General features: G+C 35.8%; 1 protein-coding gene across 1 annotated transcript in view; it reads right to left on the bottom strand.

Annotated features, from left to right (window-relative positions):
* Window positions 1–1,515, bottom strand: part of LOC107680414 (kinesin-like protein KIF21B) — a 66,021-nt gene extending 64,506 nt beyond the window's left edge. Inside the window, exon 1 of the mRNA XM_016476303.1 lies at window positions 1,505–1,515. Coding sequence (XP_016331789.1) covers window positions 1,505–1,515 — 11 coding nt within the window. The remainder of the gene's footprint in view (window positions 1–1,504) is intronic.
* Window positions 1,516–13,456: the final 11,941 nt, after the last annotated feature.

Genomic DNA, 13,456 nt, shown 5'->3' with positions numbered 1-13,456 from the left:
GTTGTAACATTTCCTTCAAGTCATGTCTATGCAAAGTTCAACTCCTGCCATAACTATGCAAAGCCAGAAAACCATTAACTTTCAAACAGTATATCATATCTAGTATATCAGGAAGGGATGTAAAATGTAACAAAGTTAGGTTTACTTTCAGAAAACCTGCATATAAATTACATATTTACTTATGTGTTTACATATTACATACACTACTGCTCAAATGTTTGGGGTCGGTAAGATTTTTAAAATGTTTTTGAAAGAAGTTTTCACCAAGGTGGCATTTATTTTATAAAAAATACAGAAAAAACAGTAATACTGTGAAATATTATTACAATTAAGTGTTTTGGGTTTTATATACGCCGGATCTGGGTCAGCGCCACCACACAGCCACACGCCACACGCATACTGTCGTGAACGCGCGTTCACAAGTGACGCAGTGGAGACGAAAATGTGGAATAAAGTCGTTATTTTTGTTTTCTTTGCGCAAGACATCAAAAATATCTTAATTTGTGTTCCGAAGATGAACGAAGGTCTAACGGGCTTCGAACAACACGAGGGTGAGTGTTGATTTTTGGGTGAACCATCCCTTTCATTTTTCTGCATTCAAATGCTCTGAAAGAGGTCAGCCCATAGAATTCCATTGTTGTGTATTAAGGTAAAGACCATTTATTTGTTTATTTTTACAAACATGCGGTACAAAAGATGAGATTTTGAAGAATATATTGGTAACCAAACTGTTTTAGTGACCACTGACGTACATTGTAATGATAGAAAGTGTCAAGACATTCTACAAAACATCTTTTGTGTACAGAAAAATAAAGTCGTACAGGTTTGGAATGATGACGGTGTTTTCATTTTTGGGTGGAAGCTTCCATATCACTTTATGGTAGATGCACTTCAGTGCAAGGCCAAGATAAACATATATCTGTGCATATTTGGATGCCCACCCAACATTCCTGGGCTTTGTTTTCAGGAAATTGAAGAGGGCAAGGGTACGATCAACCAGCCACATGCGAGATGAAAACAGGATCTGAAAGACAGAAAAATGCAAGGATGGCCGTCCAATCACATGACAATTCAGAGAGAGGACAGAGTGCCACATGAGCACAAACAGACACAAGAACTTCTCTCGTCTTCTGCCAGCACTGTACCGCTCCAGACAAAGATCACTCTGGCGAGGTCTCTTTGACAACAAACCGCGCTTAATCTTGACTTGACTACTATCAATTTTATGGAAATATTCGTTCGATATCTCCTGCTGTAACTCGAAGTCACCCACACAAAAGGGCAGCTGAGTATCGCCAATTAAAGCCGGAGTTTATGGATGGAGAATGTCATCTGGGCCCCGGTCCAAAGGGCCCGCGCTACTCCAAGCCAAGAGCCATTCGACTGGCAATAAACTCTGTTACAACAAAGTCTTTCAAGTTTATGCGGCACTTAAAGGCCTTACGTTTATGAATTATGAAGTGAGTAAAACAGAAGTGAAGCACGATTGTTTTGACATCATCACCTTCCTCCCATCTTTCACTCTCTCCAACCAGCGCCTGGAAAAACAGATCAGTGGGTCATAAGGGAGGGGCGGCAGTGCAGGAAACAGACCTCCATTTCCTCTCATGACAGACCCTTTGACAGCCAGATCACACAGAGTACATGATTGCCCGCACCCATTTATGAAACTGATGCAAGGTTCTTCCCCAAACAAACCATAATCTAAAGGAGTTGAGTGATCGCATGGCTTTGTGTCTGTCTCCAACAGAGACGTTTTGTATTCGTCTCACTCACCGGTTGAACACACACAGGAGACCTTCTTTAAAAGCAGTCTCTCAAGACCACAAAAAGGCATGGATGTGTGTGCCAAGGCTAGTACTCCATGGACATCAGCAGCACAGCTCAGAGAGATGAACACACTGAACACACGCTAACAAAAGGTGATGACATGAGTACAAACCCTGTATTTTGGCCGCCTTTTACTCTGTCAAATTCATCATTCAGCAGTTCCAAGTCTCCTAAAAACAAATGCTTTAGTCTTTTGATTGTGGCATTGACTGAACTCCAGTGGCGCACAGAAGCTGTCTGGCTGATAAGATTAACTGCGTCCACTCCACTGACGAGTCTAGTGGAAAAAAACACCAGTGGACCAATCAAACCAATAATAGGCTTTAAGTTTTTATCTCCTTTTCAGAGCCTGTGTGAGGGGAATGGGGTAGAGAGATCATTACACACACGATCTTCAGCTTGTAGGTGTCAAAAGCTAAGCGACACATCCAGGATTTCCTTCTAGTTACTACAGAAATCTTCCCTCTCTTGATTAAAGCTCCAAGTGAAGGGTTGCCAGTTATCACAAAAAGAGCAAAACAAGCCCCTTCAAAACGCAGTATAATAAATATACATGGCAAAACTGTACCTGGGCACAAATTTAAACAATATAATGTATTAATAATATCCTACAAAATGAAAAGGAAGTAAATGTAATTTATTATGAATAGAATATTTCAATATAAAATATTTAGATATTATAAACTGATTGAAGTAAAACAATAACATGAAATTTAAAAATTATTTAGAAACACCTTATTTAAAGTTTAATTGCACCTACAAGTTGCATTTAATATCAGTCAGTTGGGGGCAGTTAATCTAAAAGTTCAGTGTGTTTTTACTAAATAAAGAATTTACCAAATAAAAGGAAAAAACAAAAAAAAAATCAAACAAGGTGAAGTACTTTTCATTTCTAAAGTATTTGATTTATAATTTTTTTATTTATTATTTATATAAATATTATTTATTTTAAATATTATTTTTGTATTTAATTAATAAACTCTTAAATAAAACAAAATAAAAATAATAAATAAAATATTATTTTTATTTTATTTTATTTAAGAGTTTATTTATTAAATAAAGCCCTTTTGTCGATTTTCAGAATAACTACATATATAAATAACTATATCGTGAAATATACCATTACCGTGAAACAAAATTAGTCATACCGTGAAACTGTATTTTGGTCATACCGCCCACCCCTATCAGCGAGTATCTCTCTAAACCATCTGTCCATTTGCCTGGAGATGAGATATATATAGAAAGTTAATTTCCCCTGCAGTTTTCTTTCGACTTACTAATTTAAATAATTATTTTATTCAAATAACATCCACCATGGGCAAAACACTAACAACTACCACCATTAAAAAGCCATACACATTATATTGATATAGTGTGTATAACTCTTTGCAATTCTGTCCAATACCAATAAACCAATATTAATTAGCGAATATTTACACATTATGGCTGGACACTGATAAATGACCAATATTAAAATTCTATTCCACATTGTTTAGACAAACTACCAAAATAAATCAATGAATAACTACAAACTAAAGATCAATTGTTTTATATGCTACAAGCAAATGGATGCATTATATATAGAGCAGGATTTTGACATTTATATTTATTAATTTTGACATTTGCTAAATATTACATTTAACCCGTGTTATTCAATTATTAGTGTTTTTATATTAACTTTAAGGTAGTGTTAGATGACTTTCGCTACATTTTACTCTTATCAGTTCCTTAGGAAAAATGGTATCCATCCACCCATATATATATATATATATATATATATATATACACACACAGTATATATACACACAATATAACAAAGAGTGAAAAATTTAAGGGGGTCTGAATACTTTCCGTACCCACTGTATATACTGTATATATATATACAGTATAGTGGCCTCCACTAATATTGGCACTAGGGTTGGGTACCGAACTCGGTACTTTTAAGGGTACCGACCATAGAGCAGGATTTTGACATTTATATTTATTAATTTTGACATTTGCTAAATATTACATTTAACCCGTGTTATTCAATTATTAGTGTTTTTATATTAACTTTAAGGTAGTGTTAGATGACTTTCGCTACATTTTACTCTTATCAGTTCCTTAGGAAAAATGGTATCCATCCACCCATATATATATATATATATATATATATATATATACACACACAGTATATATACACACACACACCAGTTCTTTCTGGTTCTCGCATCTGATTGGCTGAGAGGAGTGCAATATTCTAGTGATATCGGTAAATATGAGGTTGAGCTGAATGCTGTATCAGTCACACTCGCTCAGTCCATCTCTCTCTCATAATACAGTGAGCTTTTAATACAGTAATACCATAAGCTTTCAATGAAGCAACTCAACGTTCCTTCGTTACTATTTCTAAAGTGACGTTTTCAAATTAGTAATGGAGGCTTGAGCTCAGCTCATATGGTTTCTGTGAAAACGCGAATGGGATCGCGGAGTCCATTCATAAAAACGTAATTTACTCTATAGAATGCCACGGAATTCGTCAATTTTTGACGAATAAATGAAAAGTAGCCACTGCCACTTAATTCGAATCGCGATATGAACTATTTGTTAGTTGTAAAGTAGCGTTTTCAAATTAGTAATGGAGGCTTGAGCTCAGCTGTTAAACTGTCAAACTGAGATTTGAATCCAGGGGAATTTTTGAAACCCTCTGCACAAAAGAGGGTTTTTAAAGACACTCCATTGTTGTTTCTTATGTATTTACACACTTGTGCCATCGAACTGTTGTATAAACACAATATGACAAGTAGCCGTGAGATCTGGCTGTATATCGGCATGCTGTGATTACCTACGGGCCGAATCACAGTGATTTTCGGCCTCTGCGTCTCACTATATGACGGCATGAACACAATAACGTAATCCCGAGCTGCTGTGAGAGTCACTTCGCGAGAATTTTAGCGTTTCATTTGAGAAAACTAGCATCATCATACTGTATACACACAGAAACTTCATGGCAACCTGTCAAAATAAAAGTACGGTTTAACATGTAACAGAAATATATTACTCTTGTATTACTTTTGTACAGTATAATGTACATCTTTAAATATTCCATTTTCTATCAAATTTAAAGAAAACAATTAAATGATAAAAATTAATATTACAACCAGATTAATCACTTAATTGAAGAAAAAAGGCAATTATTAGCCTATTAAAAAATGTTTTAAAGGAATATTCACACAATTTTTCTTCCATGTATTAATTTCAACAGTAAACCTCAGTTTGTTTGCCAAAAAATAAAAGTTTAATTTTCATTTGAAATGTTTAATGCCTTCATTTGATTTTCAGAAAAATTAAAACAAGAATTTCTGGGAAAAAAAAGAAAAAAAAGAAAGAAAGAAAAAGTTTGTAGGGCCCTATTGTGGGCCCTATTTTGGACTTATTATTTCACTGAAATAAATGTTTTTGTAATTACACAGAGTAAAGTACCGAAATTCAGGTACCGCTACCGTACCGGTTAAAATGTGAACGGTACCCAACCCTAATTGGCACCCTTGGTAAATATGAGCAAAGGCAGAATGATCTTTGAATGATCTTTCATTCAAAAGTTTCATTCATTAGTTTTAAATCAATTTAGTCGGTCAGTTAAAATTTTTGTTTTGTTTTAGCTTAGTTTTTTTTTTTATATTTTACTAATTTTAGTACTTCAAATTAGCCTCGGTTCGTTGCCAAAGCAACATTTCCATCAATGTAACATTTATATTTTATTTCAGCTTTATTTCAATTACACAAAACAATTTTAATAGTTTTAGTTATAGTTAACACTAACAACACTGAAATTTAAATGTGGATAATCATGTGTAAATTAATCTATCTATCTTTCAGAAAAAGCCATCTTTGTAGTTTCATTTCAATAACTGCTCTTTTTGGACTGAGGAGGAAGTTTTGAGTGCTGAAAGCTATAATACATCAAGCTCTTTTCAAGCAAAATTAGATCAAGGAAAATTTGATTTCTCATTACTTGCCCCTTTAAGCATATTAACACACACACACACGCACGCGCACACACACACACACACACACACACACACACATACTGTTGTGTGAAGTTTAATGTACTGACCACAGCGTAACACACACACACACACACACACACAGACTTGGCTGCCATGCCAAGGACAACAATCAGAATCCGCTTACAGTTTGTGAAGTGTGTGAGTGTCTCTGTGTGTGGCAGACAGTTGTAGGCAGATGGCAAACACACATCTCATGAGACATCAGGAACATGTCAGCAGAATTTACAACCTGATCAATCCTGGCGACTCTATGAGCCTGGATAATGACCGAAAAACCACATGTATTTTAACCAATAATGTTGGATTTCTTCAAGAGTGAGTGTTGTACCTTTTCTAATTGACATGAGCTAGACACTCGAACACAACAGTTAAAGGACATTAATTCTTGGCTCCATCACATAAATGACTTCATAGATCAGCATTTCATCCTGCTCAGACAGACATAGGGCAGACCGGATTTGAACCTACGTCTCCCAGATGAGCACCACAGCGCTATGTATTTGGAGCATGATTAAGTACGATTAAAATCATCTGCAATGTTTCATTTCCATTATTTGACATTTCTGTTATCTTCTAGCTTCCACAAACTTTCATGCTTGGGGTTGCCAGATGTCAAGCGTTTAAATCCCCCATCTCTTAAATGGATATATTTTCTTCCCAACGTCTGTCTTAAAGTAATAGTTTACCCAAAAATGAAAATCTTGCCATTTTCTCACCCTCATGTTGTTCCAAACCTGTATGAGTTTCTGTATTCTGTTGAACACAAAAAAAGATATTTTGAAGAATGTTGCTGGTAGCCACTGACTTCCATAGTATGGCAAAAAATACAATGGAAGTCAATGGCTACTAGCAACTTTTTGTTTAGCAACATTCTTCCAAATATCTTACCAACATCCTCTTTTGTGTTCAACACAACACATAAATTACTACAGTTTGGAACAATGTGAGGGTCAGTACATGAGGTTACATTTTTGGGTGAACTATACCTTTAAACTTTAAACCTGGCAACCATGCGCACTCGATCTGAACACATAAACATCTATGTTGAAGTTTATTGATCTCCACTGCCATATGCTGCTCAAATGAAAGTGTAATAAAGCCAGTCTGTGTATCTTCATAAGGCCGTTGTGCTACTTGCTGCAATTCAATTTCAATCAAACCTTCTCACTCATGGACTGTAATAAATCCTATTAGAAATCTCGCCTATGTTTTTTGCAGTTGTGGTTGCTGATTAAAGGCACTTATGCAACCTCTGTGCCACAATGCAAAGTCTTTTTTTTTTTTTTTTTGACTGTATAATGTTAACAGAATTTGAAAATTATTGGAGTTAATATTAGTAACTTCATGGTTTCAGCTTTTGAGAAAAGCTTGCATGGAATGTCACAAAATTTGACAAAAATTTGGATGGATAAATCAAAAGTTGGCCTGTCCACTTAATCAAAACGTCATATTAGAGATCTTTGAAATCAGTTTCATTTTTTCCCAAATTCAGTGTTTTCCGTTTTAATATTTCTAGATTCCATTTTTAATGGTTTGGTTAAATTCTGATAATTAAAAAATGACAACTGAAATCAATCAGGAAACTATGTTAAGTAAAATAAACTTTGCATATGAGCTGAAATTATCTTATTTTGTGCTTACATGAATGAGCAATATTTCAAATGAAATGTAAAAAAAAATATCAAATGAGAAGATTGATAATTAATATTCATAACTACAATGTTTGATGATCATTTTAACCATCATGAAGCTGTATGTTACCCTATAGCCGTAACTAACATGATGTTTCTGTCTCATCTGGAGACCATCAGATGAGCATGACCTCTGTTGACCCCCAGGACCTGAAGGAGACATGGGTTTGTGCATCCTCAACCACAAATAAAGACCTGAGAGCTAGTTAAGAGCCCCAGTTTCACAGGAAGCACATTGCGTATGTGTGTTTCAGGGTAGGAGTGTTGACCTCTCATCACCCTGTGGGCCCCTTTTTGAAGGTGGAGAGTCTCTCCAGATGTCAGATCTCCTACCCACAGTCCGGTTTTCCCACCTCCACCCACACGGAACTGCTTCCACCAACCTTCTCCTCTCTTTTTACCCTCCTACTACAGTTTTCTTCAGCTCCTCGATCTCTAAACTACATCACTGTCCTCTACTCCATCTCTGCCTCTTTCCTGAACTCAATCCTCCAAAATGAGTTCCTCCATCTCTCATATCCTCTCTCTCTTGTGAGTCATGCAGTCATCCTCCAGATACAAGCATATGACGCAAATGTGTAATAGAGATTAGGATTAGCCTGTCCTGTCATGCACATGCGCATAAACACACAAAAACACACATACGGACACACACACACACACACACCTGGTGATGAGTGTAAACAGCTGCTGCCAAAAACCCATGTGCCTTCATCATCTCACTTGAAGTTAAATACGGTAGTTCTTGGCATTGAGATAAAGAATTCATGAAAATATAAACAGTAAAATACGTCAGCCTGTGTGTGTGTATGTGAGAAATAGAGATAAAAAGAATGACTAAGTGTGTTTGTGGTGTTCTTAGACCTCTCAAGGAAGAGGAGGATGTCTGGAGCTTCACCTCAAACACATACCAGCACTTCCTTCTTGCCCTTTAGAAACGAGGTTATCAAACCACTGGATTTAACCAAACTGAAAATTCACCCCAGCTTCTGCTTGTCTTAAACCATGCTGGAGAGACTCTGATCCAAATACCTCAAGAAAACGGTCCATGTGTTACATAATGGGCATATGAATGAGTCAAGAAAAAAAAAACATTTTACTTTGGTACGCAATTCATTACGCAGTGTTTAAAATCGTATGAATATTTGAAAAAAAAAAAAATAATTAAATGTTCGCCAAATCGTCGTGGGTTCAATTCCCAGGGAAGACACATACTGGTAAAAAAGGTACAGCCTGAATGCACTGTAAGTCGCTTTGGATAAAAGCGTCTGCTAAATGCATAAATTATTAATTATTAATTATAAATCAAATGGGTGCGACCAAAGTCAAGTGGTACAACTAATTTGCAAAAACATTGTGTTAAAAAAATAAATAGGAAGTATCAGTAAAACTTTACAATAAGGTTCATTAGTTAACATTAGTGAACTACTTTAGTTAACATGAACTAAGCATGAACAATACTTTTACAGCATTTATTAATCTTAATGTTAATGTCAACATTTACTAATGCATTATTAAAATCGAACGTTGTGCTTGTTAACATTAGTTAATGCACTGTGAATGAACATGAACTAACAATGAACAACTGTATTTTCATTAACTAACATTAACAAAGATTAATAAATACTGTAATAAATGTACTGTACTTTAGTAAATGTTCATGGTTTGTTCATGTTAGTTAATACATTAACTAGCATTAACTAATGGAAACTTAGTGTAAAGTGTTACCGAAATATCATACAAAAGGTCCTTCATAGTGATACTGTCCTGATGGGAATGAGTCCATTTAGAGCCAGAGAAACCAGATATTCACAGCTTTGAATCCTGAAAATAATGTACTGAAAAAGAGTGACTTTGAATGGTTTGACTGTGAATTTCCATGGGAGCTGGAGGACAGAATGGCTGATACTGGTATACTAGTGTGAATTCAAGTTATAAAAAAAAAAGACGTTAAAAGTAACGGTCAATAGTGCTCAGTTTCATTCTATCATACTGGACAAATAAGTCAAGTCGAGTGCATTTCATTAGGGGACACAGTACACTAACTTTTAAAGGTTTGGGGTCAGTAAGATTTTTTTTAAAAGTCTCTTCTGCTCACCAAGGCTGCATTTATTGGATCAAAAACACAGTAAAAACAATAATATTGTGAAATATTTTTACAATTTAAAAGAACCGTTTTCGAATGAACATGAACTAACAATGAACAACTGTATTTTCATTAACTAACATTAACAAAGATTAATAAATACTGTAATAAATGTACTGTACTTTAGTAAATGTTCATGGTTTGTTCATGTTAGTTAATACATTAACTAGCATTAACTAATGGAAACTTAGTGTAAAGTGTTACCGAAATATCATACAAAAGGTCCTTCATATGAAATCAGTTATCTATAAAATATTTCTACATTTACTTTTAAATTAATGACTGATGTCTACACTTAGTATATTCAAGATTTAAAGAAACCATTATGTTTTACTTGATGGTTACACCACATGACATTTTGAGTCATTAAATTGATTATTTCTTGAAAATAATTTAAAAATTATTCAAAACCATATGAAAGGATCATGAATACTAAGTGCGCATTTCTAACACATTTCAAGCAGATTTGTTTTTTTTTTAAATGATCATTTTCTTCATCTTGAAGACTCTTTGTCATTGCCCCATCTAGACTTGACTAGTAAGCAACCACCTAGCAATCTTCCAGAACACCCTAGCACCCACAGAGCAATGTGTTACAACCACTCAGAAAACCTTAGCAACTGCAAAGTAATGCCTTGCCAGCCAGCCACAACACCCTTACACTGTGGCGGCTTATGCAAGGGGTCATACTTCCAAAACAGTGTAATATTTGCATATTTTAATTTTTCAATTTGCATTCCTGTCAGCTTCCATGCCAACTTTCCATTATAAGCATATTTACTGCAAATATTTCTCCTCTTCACTTAAACACAATGAAATTAGTTTCTGTGGTAATCAACAACAAGCTACAAACACTGTACATCGACATTAAGCTGAAAATAACTAAGGACATACATAAAATGTAGGCTATTTTTAGCATCTTCTGTTTTGAAATATATGTACATATATAAATTTAGAAGCTTTTGAAAATCATTTGTCAAGTGCAGGCAGCAAGAATCTATTGTTTCACTGACATATATTGATGTATCTCTGAGCAACAGCTTGTAAATTCTGTTCTAATTTTTCTCCAAGTGGGCCATAAAAAGCTCTTGTTTATCTCAGACAGGTAATGAACAGAAAGCGGACGGCTATTCCGTCATCGCACTTCCTGTCTTCTGTGTTTAGAGTCACCAAGGTGGCTCTGTTTTGACTGCCACTCTGGTGCCTGCACAGAGAACAATGCAAGCATGTGATTGTAAAACATGTGGCCCCAGAAAGCTGAGAGTCATGTGTGAACCTGATACAGCAGCGCTGAAGTGATTTAAAAGAACCGTTTTCTATTTTAAAATGTCATTTATTCCTGTAATGCAAAGCTGAATTTTCAGCTTCATTAATCCAGTCTTCAGTGTCATGTTCCTTCAGAAATATAATGATTTGCATGATTATGAATGTTGAAAATAGCGCTTTCTGCTTTTGTGGAAAAATTAATTTTTTTCATAATTCTTTAATGAACAAAGTCAAAGGAACAAGATTTATTTGAAATAGAAACATTTTGTAATTACAGATGTCTTTACTTGAGGAATAAAAGTATTAATTTCTTTCAAAATAAAAATCTTACTGACTTTTAACAGTATTGAACATACTACTGTAGAACTAGTATCACATGCTATTCCAAACATAGTAGGGATGCACCGATACCACTTTTTTTACTGAATGTTTAACATTATATTAATTGCATACATATACTTCGTAGTAGACATCCTTAACTCCTTTCTGCTGTCTGATGTTCTGTTGTTGGTGTTTCTTTGTCTGAATATGGCACTTATCACATGCTGTGTGGTATTGGCGTTTGGTATCAGGGCATTTTAACGAGTACGAGTACGAGTACAGGAGACCAGTATCGGGCCCGATACCGTGCATCCCTAAAACATAGCCTATTTTTCTTAAATAATAGAATTAATACAAAGAATAACATATAATTAATGCCATAAATTTGTTTTAAAAGGTAGTTATGATTTCGGCTTCATGGAAATTTTCACCATCAATTCTAAAAATGCAAGGTTGTGGTCATCGGAGTCCTAAAAGCCAGGCAATGTTTTAAAAATGATTCAGTAAATGGTCATTGAGTCCTTTGAGTATCAACGTTTCTCTCTGCGAGCCGGTCATTTCCCCATGCATGCAACCCATTATTGATCACAATGATTTTTACAGAACAACATATTACTCTCAAAAGCCTTAAAAAAAAAAAAATAAATAAATCTTTGCCAGATTTTGGGATTTTTGGTTGCGCCATACTTTACCTGAGAGAAACTGAAAGGATGGGCCGCAGCAGGGTTAGTAGTATTAAACGGGGGGGCAGCTGGCAAAAACAGGTGAGGAAACGAGCAAGTGTGGATTGCCAAGGTTCCATTCTTCCCAGAACAGACTTTCCAGTCATACCGTTGCCAGGATATTCTAAGCCCAGAACCAAAGAACAAGGGCAGACAATCATATCTATAGGGGCTTTATTGTGCAGCAATGCATTCTAGTTCCTCAACACATTAACATGATCTCACTGGGCAGCCTGAGATTGTAATTGAAAAGCTTGCGGTATAGTACTTACATGCTCTCGCTATCAAGTCACTTTATTAGATTGCTTTAGCTCCATAACTCAAGTAGCGCCTGTGTATGTCTGCCACTCTCCTGTGCTCAAGCTGGCACAAAAGCAAATGCACACACACGCAAATCCATCCCGTAAGAAAATACATGCATGCAAACAAACACAAAATGTCCAAACCACTGTGCTGACTATTACAATCCATGTATACTCCATGTAAACTTACATAATATCCATAACAAAGAAGCTGTTCAAAAACCCAGTGAGTGGATTTGCTTAAGCAACATAATAAAATAAAAAGGAACCAGTGAGAGATTTGAAACACTAGGTGCGTTTCCATTACAAATTTGCGCAAAACTTTTGCAATATTCCATAAATGTCGATAAAAAAGTATTGTGAAATGGCGCCGTTTCCATTCACCGATGTTATGCGACTAAAACGTAATTTTTTCCTCTCGCAATAATTCATGGAGACGGATTTTGGTAGGTTTACATATAATCGCAGCCACCGCACTAGCCATTATTTTTAATTGAAGGAGACGTAGGCGTGTATCTTTAGCGAAGCAGCACGGAGAACCGGTCCTAAAACATGCCATGGCGCATCTGCTATAAACACAAGCATTGACTAGAGTGGTCGTGATCAGTTCCGGTGGCCGTGTCAGAGCCGTAATGCGCTGCAAAAGTGTGCAGTGTAAATAAGGGGTTATCCAAGTATTAACGGCAAGGAAAGCCCCTTATACTTGAGAGCAGCCACGTATGAGGTGTTTCTTGGAGGTAAGAGTAGGGTTGGGAATCGAAAATCGATTCCGATTCCAGAATCGGATACTTAAGGTCAGGAATCGGATACTTGTCAAATTAAAATTTCGATTCCACCTATCGATTCCTATGCGCTTTTTTTTTTCTTCATCTGTGAGGACCGGACCTAGCAATCTGCCAGGACCTTGCTCGCTAATCTAAGCGCTCCGAAGTTTGGCTACATTTGGGGTCAGAAGCCAAAAAAGCTAAGTATAATATCTGTGATAGCTAAACATGTTGCAAGAGAGGTGTCACCACCAACATGACAAAGCACTTTAATTTAATAGATCGTTAAAGATTGCGAACACAATTCAAACACCAGCGTGATTCTATTCCTAAATTACAATGATTCGTCAGTTTCATTCCTCAAG

The sequence above is a fragment of the Sinocyclocheilus anshuiensis genome, unplaced genomic scaffold, assembly GCF_001515605.1.
Source record: "Sinocyclocheilus anshuiensis isolate Anshui unplaced genomic scaffold, SAMN03320099.WGS_v1.1 scaffold792, whole genome shotgun sequence".
Taxonomy (NCBI): domain Eukaryota; kingdom Metazoa; phylum Chordata; class Actinopteri; order Cypriniformes; family Cyprinidae; genus Sinocyclocheilus; species Sinocyclocheilus anshuiensis.
The sequence above is the reverse complement of the archived record's forward strand: the minus strand, read 5'-3'. Positions and strand labels throughout refer to the sequence as shown.